Genomic DNA, 11,401 nt, shown 5'->3' with positions numbered 1-11,401 from the left:
TATATAGCCAATATTATTTTCAGAATAAAATGATTATGTGCAAGTTATTGTGTGTGTAATGATGTGAAGATATTTTCCTCCCACTAAGTTATGTGAGAGGTTTTTTTTTTTGTGAAGTTCGGTTGTGTTTTAATTTTTATTTTTTTTGCCAAAGCAAACCCAGCAGAAACGTGGATGCTTTTGTGTTGGTTTGCAGTGTTTCTGAATTTTGATGTTTTTCTTGTAGTCCACATCCAGACGTGTCGCGCCCTGATGGTGTTGGCGGTGCTGATCGGCCTGATTGGCATCATCATCAGCGTGGTGGGCATGAAGTGCACAAAGGTGGGAGATACCAATCCAGCCATCAAGATGCGTATCGCCGTGACGGGAGGGGTTCTCTTCCTTCTTGCAGGTGGTTTTTGTTTTACATCAGTAGAAGCATTTAAGTCCCATCTTAAAACTCATTTGTATACTCTAGCCTTTAAATAGCCCCCCTGTTGGACCAGTTGATCTGCCGTTTCTTTTCTTTTCTCCTCTGCTCCCCTTTTCCTTGAGGGGGGGGGGCACAGGTCCGGTGGCCATGGATGAAGTGCTGGCTGTCCAGAGTCGGGACCCGGGGTGGACCGCTCGCCTGTGCATCGGCTGGGAACATCTCTACGCTGCTGACCCGTCTCCGCTCGGGATGGTGTCCTGCTGGCCCCACTATGGACTGGACTCTTACTATTATGTTGGATCCACTATGGACTGGACTCTCACAATATTATGTCAGACCCACTCGACATCCATTGCTTTCGGTCTCCCCTAGAGGGGGGGGGTTACCCACATATGCGGTCCTCTCCAAGGTTTCTCATAGTCATTCACATCGACGTCCCACTGGGGTGAGTTTTTCCTTGCCCGTATGTGGGCTTTGTACCGAGGATGTCGTTGTGGCTTGTGCAGCCCTTTGAGACACTTGTGATTTAGGGCTATATAAATAAAGATTGATTGATTGATTGATCAAACTTTCATATAGATATGAATTATGTGTCGCTGTAAACATGTCAAGTGGCGCAGACTGCTGATGTCACTTTGATGATTGACAGGCTGCGGCCCCTCATGCTTTGTCTAATAAGAAGTCAACGGTCAATTTTCAGATTCATAATTTTTTTATTTTTTTTTACAGTGTGACTGTTTGAAGCAAAATAATACAAAGGTGACATCCCGCCAACTCATGGGTCCTCAAAATGTCTGTCTTCTCTGCTTAAGAGCATATATCCTCTTATCAGGGAGGGGGGTTGTCCTTGAGCAACCATTTGAATGAGGTTTCCATGGCAACAGACCCTGTGCTCTTGATTAGGGTGTGGGGGGTGCCGCTCGCAAATACCTCATACTTTAGTGCCATAGGATGTATCGTGTGACACTGGGGGTGGGTGTGACTTTAAAACCCACCATTTACAGTTATACCCTTTGATTCACGGTTTTCCATGCCAAGGACGCCCAAACTGGTGGAGAGATGGAACAGGGACCCCTCACTTACAAAACCCACAACCAGTGAAGTTGGCACTTTGTGTAAATCGTAAATAAAAACAGAATAGGTTTTGGAGCAACATATGTTGCCATCCAAGCAACCGTATCATGGACGCCCCTGCTTATTTCAGCAAGACAATGCCAAGCCATGTGTTACAACAATGTGGCTTCATAGTAAAAGAGTGCAGGTACTAGACTGGCCTGCCTGTAGTCCAGACCTGTCTCCCATTGAAAATGTGTGGCGCATTATGAAGCGTGAAATACAACAACGGAGCCCCCAGACTGTTGAACAACATAAGCTGTACATCAAGCAAGAATAGGAAATAATTCCACCTGAAAAGCTTAAAAATTTGGTCTCCTCAGTTCCCAAACGTTTACTGAGTGTTGTTAAAAGGAAAGGCCATGTAACAGTGGTAAAAATGCCCCTGTGCCAACTTTTTTGCAATGTGTTGCTGCCATTAAATTCTAAATTAATAAAAATGTGCACAAAAAAAAAGTAAGTTTCTTAATTGAACATTACAAATCTTGTCATTGCAGTCTATTCAATTGAATATAAATTTAAAAGGATTTGCAAATCATTGTATTCTGTTTTTATTTACCATTTACACAATGTGTCAACTTCACTGGTTTTGGGTTTTGTATATATCCTACTGTATCTACAATTGTGTTTTAAATAAAACATGTCTTAAAGGTACCTTGTTATTGTGTAATACTAAGATATTGGAATAAAACATTATAGCACCGTTATATAGCTAGCCTGCAGCTAGTGCTGCTAATCGTTGCGCTGGAAACCGCTGCTAATTGCTATCTGGCAAATAGAGCGCTAATTGCTAGCTATCTGAAATGCTAACATGAAAATAATAACCTATTAATATTTTTATTTTAAACCTACTACCCCTGCAGTAACTTTGCAGACCCCATAAGAGTCACGGACCCTCTGTTGAAGACCTCTGATCTAATCAGTTGTTCCATTTCGGACATTTGCGCCTAAAGACCTGCTAACTAACAGACAAACAAACCAACAGCAATTATTACATTGGCGGAGGAGATTACTACTACTATCAGTATAGAAGTATTACTGTGTTTTAGGAACATATTACAGTACATCCTACAGATACGTGCAATTAGATATCTGAACCACCTTTCTAAATGTAAAGAAGTTTCACTGATGGCGTGGCGTGGTAGGATCTAAACTAACATGTTGGTCTTTTCTTCTCAAAGGTCTGTGTACCCTGGTTTCAGTTTCCTGGTATGCAGCTCAGGTGTCCTACCAGTTCTTCAACCCAAATACCCCAGCCAATGCCAGGTAAGATTCAAAGTCCATCCATTCAGGTATCAGATGCGGTGGAGGAACCATCTCGATCGTGTGCATTTCGAGAGGTGCCAAGACATCTTAAAGAGGCTAATATGGAGAAATATTTCATAATAAGAATTTCTATGACTAAATAAGAATACTGAATGAGCACCAGAGGTTGTGCATTAGCACTGGGTGATCTATGTCACCCATGAATTTGGTAATGTTTTGCTATTTCCATATTTCTCAAACAATTCAAACCATTCCATATTTAGAACCTTTATTTAACCAGATGAGAAATCCATATTCAAAATGTTCCTCACTCATCTGTACCATCTATTTTTCAAATCCTGAAAATTCCAACTTTTCCCTATGGTATAGTACAAGGCAACTCGTGTATGCCGCCAGACGAGGCCCAGTGGACGTGGACGTGGACTTATGAGCTGGAGATGTCAATCCGTCAATCCATTTTTTTCGTAGGGTGCAGTCTCAGTAGGGAGGTTCAGACTTCTAGATCTCTGGCCACATCGTCCAGTTCCACCGAAGGAACACAGAGACATAGATCTACTTTAGAGCTTTCTTCTAGCTGGGCATGTCCAGAATACCTCACCAGAGGGTTGTCCAGGCGGCAATAGGACCAGATACCCTATCCACCTCAACTGTGTCCTCTCCATGTGAAGGAGCAGCAGTTATATTCTGAGCTTATCCCGAATCACCAAGTTCCTTACCTTTTTTCTTAGGGTGAGTCCAGCCACCCAATGGGGAAACTCATTTCCGCCGCTCTTTCGGTTACTATCCAAAGCTTGTAAACATAGGTGAGGGTAGGAACATACAAACTTGTACATCAACCACTAAATTGAAAGCTTTGCATTCTGACTCAGCTCACTCTTCACCACGATGATGACCACAATGCCACATAATTTCCTGTCATGCCTTGCCTCACACGTGAACAAGAGCTTGAGATACTTAAACTCCCCCAAAACCTCTCTTCTAACCAGAAGCGTACAAACAACTTTTTTTCTGACTGAGAACCATAGTCTCAGATCTTATCCCTGAAGAGCCGAAGGGGCTTTCAATGCTGCCATAGGCAAGGATGTCTTCGAGGTCGACGAGGCGCTGATGGAGAGGTACCGTGGCCAACAGTCGGGCCATCAACCTCGCAAAGATCATCGCTACATCACACAGTCAAAAGGGGGAGGTCCTTAAATAGCACAGGTCCATCCCGGTATAGAATGCAGTCTTTGGCCGGGCTTCAGGGGGAAGTGGCACCTGAAGACGAGAACCAGGATAAGCCCAGGACGAGGTCCAAGGGCTCATTATGACAAAGCCAAAAGAAGAAGAAGGAGCAACTGGGAACCGTATCTGGCTAGTTGTGGTTCAGCTTCTCGGTCAGCAACTGATTGAGAACCATAGCCTCAGATCTTATCCCTGAAGAGCCGAAGGGGCTTTCAATGCTGCCATGGGCAAGGATGTCATCGAGGTCGACGAGGCGCTGCTGGAGAAGGACCGTGGCCAACAGTCGGGCCATCAACCTCGCAAAGATCATCGCTACATCACACAGTCAAAAGGGGGAGGTCCTTAAATAGCACAGGCCCATCCCGGTACAGAATGCAGTCTTTGGCCGGGCTTCAGGGAGAAGTGGCACCTGAAGATGAGAACCAGGATAAGCCCAGGACGAGGTCCAAGGGCTCATTATGACAAAGCCAAAAGAAGAAGAAGGAGCAACTGGGAACCGTATCTGGCTAGTTGTGGTTCAGCTTCTCGGTCAGTGAAGCTTCCCTGTGTGGGAAACCCAGAGGGCAATGTGGGCATCATGTCCTGCCCAAGCAGCAATTGGAATAGCGGATGGGGGATTCACACCGGAAACTTTCTGGTGACTACTCGCTCTTAGGCTTCTAAGAGAGTATACATCTTTCTTCGTTGCCCCAGTCTACGCAGAGGCGCCACCCTCCCAACTTCTTTGGCACCATAACGACAGCTGATGCCCATGGGCTTTGATGATGCCCGTTTGCAGTAGACTTGCCATTGCCTCCTCACACACAACTTGCAAGGCAAAAGGAAGGCAACGGGGAAACATTTGGCCTGGCCTCTCCGTGTCAATCATGTGCTCCCTGAGAAGGATGGGACTCCCCTTTTCGCTGTTCTTGGCAAATGTCGCACGGAAGGTTGTCAGCCATCCCAGTAGCTCCGCTTCTTGCTTCTTGCCCTCCAGTTCCTCCTCCACATCTCCCACACTGATGCATCAACCCCTCTTCGTTTGCTAGGCTGCTGCCTTGCGCATCTCTGCTGGAACTGGGAGCTCTCAGTGGGCTGGCGGTCTCCAGTGCACTTTCCGCTGGCTTGGGTTGTGTGTTGAGGGAATTCAGAGAGGCCGTTAAAGGCACAATACAAATACGTGAACGTCACACAAAAACACACAAGTAAAACATTAACGGTGCAAAAGTGTGTACATAGGGCATCTTCAGGCTTAGCATTGTTCAGTCATCACAAAAAGGTTGACCAAGACCAAAACTCTTGTGGAATTAGAAAGCATTTAATCATCGATACAATGATATAGTACATGTGCAATGAAGTGAATATTGTCTTTTTTATTTTTTATTTTTTTATTTTTTTTTTATGTCCTGTCCAGCTTCTCAGGCAAATCATATAGTAGATGTAGATGCCTATGTCGGCTGTTCAGATTTACTTTACAAAAGAGAAGTGCAGGATACTTCTCTTGTTGCCTTATTTGTATTTGACTTTATTAAATGTATTTATATTATCATTTAGTGCAGCCGGGCCGGAGCAGGAGGGGATAGAAAGAGAAAAAAAAGGAAAAGAGGGGGAACTTGTGGGGACAAGAGGGAATTAGACAGAGAGACAAAAACAACAACTGCAAACAACAACAACAACAACAATAGAGCAACATCAGCAAATACGACATGTACAAATATGATGGTAAAAGTAATAGCAAATAAGCAGTTAGCGAAAAATAAAAAATAATACAGAAATGACAATGAGCATTATTACACTACAAATGGATCAATACAAATACCAATAGAAATAGCGCTATTGATAAAGAACACTACCAATACTTTACCTTTATTATCAACAATATAGTTGTTCAAGTGCAACAATACATATACGTAATGATAACTTGACATACGAAAGAATGCAGAAAAATGGAGGGGGAGAGAGAGAAGCAACATACATTAACCTTGTAGATTGTTATAGTAACAATAGGTTAAGCTTTGTCAGTGTGCCATGTGTTATACCCAGTTTACCCTAGGGCAACAACGTTAATATATGTTTGATGAAACGTGATTATGTGCATGAGTGTAAGTATGCATATGTACTTGTATATGTACAGAATGTGTACTGTATATGTGTTTGTACAGTGACTGTATATGTACAGAATGTGTATATGTGTTTGTACAGTGAGTGTATATGTACAGTATGTGTATGTTTGTATATTGAATGTGTGTGTGGGTGTACGAACTTTAAGTATGTAAATATGTACTGTATTTGTATTTGTGAATGTTGTCTTTAACATCAGTACACACTACAAGGAGGACGCTACGTTATGTTTTTTTAGTTGCTTGGTCGCTTGTTACGCACGTGCACAAAAATGGAATCAAGACACGTAAATTAACTTCATGATATGTCATTAAAGAAGGACTAAAAACATGAGATAATGTTGCACCTTTCTTATGACAAAGCAAAAATTATTGCTTTTTAAAGCTGTCCCATCAGGTGGATGTTCCACAGCAATCGTATCCAAAACAGCTAGCGGGAGTGTCGCAAAGCCCATTTTGATGTGTCTTTTTTTATTAATGTTGAGTGAAAATAGCAGCATGTTTACGTTCCAACATACAATAAATCCTCTTATAGCAGGGGTGCCCATTACGTCGATCGCGAGCTACCGGTGGATGGTGGAGGGTGTGTCAGTCGATTGCCAGCCACGCATTAAAATTAGCAATCATAAATCTTCACTATGACGTCACTTGATTGACATTCGGTATGGCGTAGTGGGTAGAGCGGCCGTGCCAGAAACCTGAGGGTTGCAGGTTCGCTCCCCGCCTCTTACCATCCAAATCGCTGCCGTTGTGTCTTTGGGCAGGACACTTCACCCTTGCCCCCGGTGCCGCTCACACTGGTGAATGACTGATGAATGATAGGTGGTGGTCGGAGGGGCCATAGGCACAAACTGGCAGCCACGCTTCCGTCAGTCTACCCCAGGGCAGCTGTGGCTACGAAAGTAACTTACCATCACCAGGTGTGAATGAATGATGGGTTCTCACTTCTCTGTGAAGCGCTTTGAGTGTCTAGAAAAGCGCTATATAAATCTAATCCATTATTATTATTATTATTAAAGTGTACGATGATTTTCGACAAATGCAATCTTTGTAATGGCGGTATCTATGTTTCCTGTGCAGGTATGAGTTTGGCTCCGCCCTCTTTGTGGGCTGGGCTGCAGCCAGTCTGACGATACTTGGCGGTTCCTTGCTGTGCTGCTCCTGCTCCAAAGATGACCTGCAAGGCCAGCAGTACTACCGCCAATCACAGCCTTCAACGGCCAGGGAGTACGTGTAAAAAACCCAACCTGCTATCCAGCAGCATACTGCACAATATTAAAGTATAACTACGCCACAATTATTGATATGCACCATTAAACTGTAGTACTACAGCTAAATCTTTGAGGACATCATTGTAAATCTTCCTTATGGTATGTTAAATACACACATGTATATTAAATATATACATGTATATTAGATATATAAATGTATATTGAATATACAAGTGTGTACAATGTGCATGCTAGTGTTGATGAGTTTTTGAGGTGAACTGAATCCTTTTTGCCAAACTAAAAATGCAAAAGTATGACTTGTGTAGAGTACAATGATGACCATTGACAAGACAACATTTCCAAAACAATAAATTACAAATTATAATGTCAACTTTTTATTGAACTATTTTTTTTTTTTTTTTTTTATAAATTATTAACCCATTAAACCCTACAGCCCACAGTACGGGGCAGTGTGGTTGCTACGGCAACTACTACACAATGCTTGTGTCCATATACACATGTTATACTGTACATCCACGCAACCAAAAAAAATGTCAGCTAAAACCTCAACCACACCGATTATATCAAAAGAGAAGACAATTTAAAGCACAAGCACTTAAATGTACAAATGTGTAATATAAGCAAGTAGTCCGAGAGCAGCATATGTCATCAAAATGTCAGAAAACAAAACAATGTAACAAAGTTAACATGACTTGCACGCTTAGCCCTTGTAGCAATACAAGTATCATTCCCCTGGTACTGAACCTAATTTATTTACTCTTATCCACTCGTAAATATATGTACGTTTTCATATTTACAATAAACAGTAGGTATTGTATTTACTTTCAGAACATTTCATCCATGTACAGTAAATGTATATTTTTTTACATTACCGTATTTCTCCGACTATAAGGCGCAATCCTTTCATTTTATCAAAACTCGACAGTGCGCCTTATAACCTGGTGCGCCTAATGTATGGAATAATTCTGGTTGTGCTTACCGACCTCAAAGCTATTTTATTTGGTACATGGTGAAATGACAAGCGTGACCAGTAGATGGCAGTCACACATAAGAGATACGTGTAGACTGCACCATGACTCAAGTAAACAACACCAAAATGCTATGTTCTATTGAAAATATAGAACATTACACACGGCGCTAAAAGAATCTATCAAAATGTTTTGGTACGACTTTGGTAAGATTGTACTGTGCTTCAACATAAGAGTATTATTATGGTGTGTGTATAAGGTAAGACATATCTGGCGTTTTGTTTCTCAATATTATCATACTTGCCAACCTTGAGACCTCCGATTTCGGGAGGTGGGGGTGGGGGCGTGGTCGGGGGTGGGGCAGGGCGTGGTTGGGGGCGTGGTTAGGAGGGGAGGCATATATTGACAGCTAGAATTCACCAAGTCAAGTATTTCATACATATATATATATATATATATATATATATATATATATATATATATATATATATATATATATCTACATCCTGAAAATATGCAAATAAAACTGTGTTTAGATAATTGATACTTCAAACTTGCATGAATACATCTTAAGGAATATAACATAACTTGGCTTCTGAGAGCTTCAAAATGTAATGAATAAAATGCTAAAGTTGTTGATAAACAAGCAATTATTTTAATAATTAAATATGGTCATTTTAAATGAATTATTATGATAATTTAAAATTAATTATTTCAAACATGTTTATTTTAATGTATAATTCTAATGCCTGAATGTAATAAGGAGTCAGAAAAAATACAAATAAAAATACAATTAATTTCGATGTTTTTAGCAAAATATAGTAAAAATTTATTTCGTTTTTTGTTTTTTTAAAATTAATAAATATATTTATTTTTAGGTAAGATAAACATAATAATACATTTATCTCTTGTCTGGATGATTTAGTTCTTGTCACCCTGTTGTCCTCCCTCGTGAAAAAAGGATGTCCTCATTCAAGTCCGCATGGAGCTGGAGGGGGCGTGGCCTCCAGCTCCGGCTGAAAATCGGGAGATTTTCGGGAGAATATTTGTCCCGGGAGGTTTTCGGGAGAGGCGCTGAATTTCGGGAGTCTCCCGGAAAATTCGGGAGGGTTGGCAAGTATGATATTATGCTCATCGCCAGTGCGCCTTATAATCTGGTGCGCCCTACTGTCCGGAAAATACGGTATTTACTAGGCGTGTCCCAATCCGATATTGATATCAGATGATATCTGCTTGCATGCAACATCTCCGACATAAGTAGCCCTGCAGAGTGTTTACTTGTGCAAAGCTGGACAGCCAATTAACATCTAAATGTTCTCCAATAATCACACGAGTTTGGTCAGATAAACTACATGTGTCTCCAGAAGACATATTTTGATACATTTTTTAATAATGAACATTATTGATAAAACTGTGAGCTTTACCTGTAAAGATAATCCACCATCTCTTGACTGTGCTAAAGTGCTAACCACGAGTTCACCAGTAAAACCAGATAAAATGAGCCGATTAGGATTTACAACTCTAGTATTTAAATGTAAATACTTGTTATTTTTACAAGTCATGCCATCTGACCTGCCTTATCACCGCTTTAGTGTGTGCTCACCTTTTCAAGGGTTCAATTTGTGTTCATTTATACACTTCACGTCTTGAGTCAGGACTGCCGTCCGAACAAAGAGGTTATGATATTTAATTTCATGTAGAAATAAGAAGGTTAAGAAATAAAGAAAAACACTTTTTAAAATCTTCTCCCTGCCCTTAAATTTTTAGGGACAAACACCTACGATTTTGTGTGGAGGAAAGAACAAAACACTTGTTTGAAAGTATTTCTAGTCTTGTGGACATAAAGTAGTTTGTGTTTTGTCAGTAAATACAAAACCAAAAACCAGTGACGTTGGCACGTTGTGTAATTCGTAAGTAAAAACAATGATTTTCAAATCCTTTTCAACTTATATTCAATTGAATAGACTGCAAAGACAAGATATTTAATGTTCGAACTGAGAAACGTATTTATTTTTTTTGCAAATAATCATTAACTTAGAATTTAATGGTAGCCACACTTTGCAAAAAAGTTGGCACAAGGGCATTTTTACCAATGTGTTACATGGCCTTTCCTATTACACCCCCATACCATCACAGATGCTGGCTTTTGAACTTTGCGCTTGTAACAATCCGGATGGTTCTTTTCCTCTTTATTCCGGAGGACACGACGTCCACAGTTTCCAAAAACTGAAATGTGGACTCGTCAGACCACAGAACACTTTTCCACTTTGCATCAGTCCATCTTAGATGAGCTCGGGCCCAGCGAAGCCGGCGGCGTTTCTGGGTGTTGTTGATAAATGGCTTTTGCTTTGCATAGTAGATTTTCAACTTGCACTTAAAGATGTAGCGATGAACTATAGTTACTGACAGTGGTTTTCTTAAGTGTTCCTGAGTCCATGTGGTGATATCCTTTATACACCGATGTCGCTTTTTGATGCAGTACCGCCTGAAGGATCGAAGGTCTGTAATATCATCGCGTACGTGCAGTGATTTCTCCAGATTCTCTGAACCTTTTGATGATATTACGGACCGTAGATGGTGAAATCCTTAAATTCCTTGCAATAGCTGGTTGAGAAATGTTGTTCTTAGACTGTTCGACAATTTGCTCACACATTTGTTCACAAAGTGGTGACCCTCGCCCCATCCTTGTTTGTGAACAACTCAGCATTTCATGGAAGCTGCTTTTATACCCAATCATGGCACCCACCTGTTCCCATTTAGCCTGTTCACCTGTGGGATGTTCCAAATAAGTGTTTGATGAGCATTCCTCAACTTTCTCAGTCTTTTTTGCCACTTTTTGGAAACATGTTGCAGGCATTAAATTCCAAATGAGCTAATATTTGCAAAAAATTATTTTTTCCAGTTGGAACATTAAATATCTTGTCTTTGCAGTCTATTCAATTTAATATAAGTTGAAAAGGATTTGCAAATCATTGTTTTGTTTTTATTTACCATTTACACAACGTGCCAACTTCACTGGTTTTTGGTTTTGTACGTACCAATACTTCTAACTTAATTTTTTACAGTCTGCTTTTCATTCTTTTCCAA

The 11,401-nt window shown here is 40.8% G+C and overlaps 1 protein-coding gene across 2 annotated transcripts in view; it reads left to right on the top strand.

Moving 5' to 3' along the window:
- Nucleotides 1-11,401, top strand: part of cldn19 (claudin 19) — a 33,247-nt gene that overhangs the window by 12,510 nt on the left and 9,336 nt on the right. For both annotated transcript variants that reach the window (XM_061938145.2, XM_061938136.2), the window contains exons 2-4: nt 227-391; nt 2,707-2,791; nt 7,195-7,341. In XM_061938145.2, the coding sequence (XP_061794129.1) occupies nt 227-391; nt 2,707-2,791; nt 7,195-7,341 (397 nt within the window). The remainder of the gene's footprint in view (nt 1-226; nt 392-2,706; nt 2,792-7,194; nt 7,342-11,401) is intronic.

The sequence above is a fragment of the Nerophis lumbriciformis genome, linkage group LG03 (genome assembly GCF_033978685.3).
Source record: "Nerophis lumbriciformis linkage group LG03, RoL_Nlum_v2.1, whole genome shotgun sequence".
NCBI classification, from domain to species: domain Eukaryota; kingdom Metazoa; phylum Chordata; class Actinopteri; order Syngnathiformes; family Syngnathidae; genus Nerophis; species Nerophis lumbriciformis.
The sequence above is the reverse complement of the archived record's forward strand: the minus strand, read 5'-3'. Positions and strand labels throughout refer to the sequence as shown.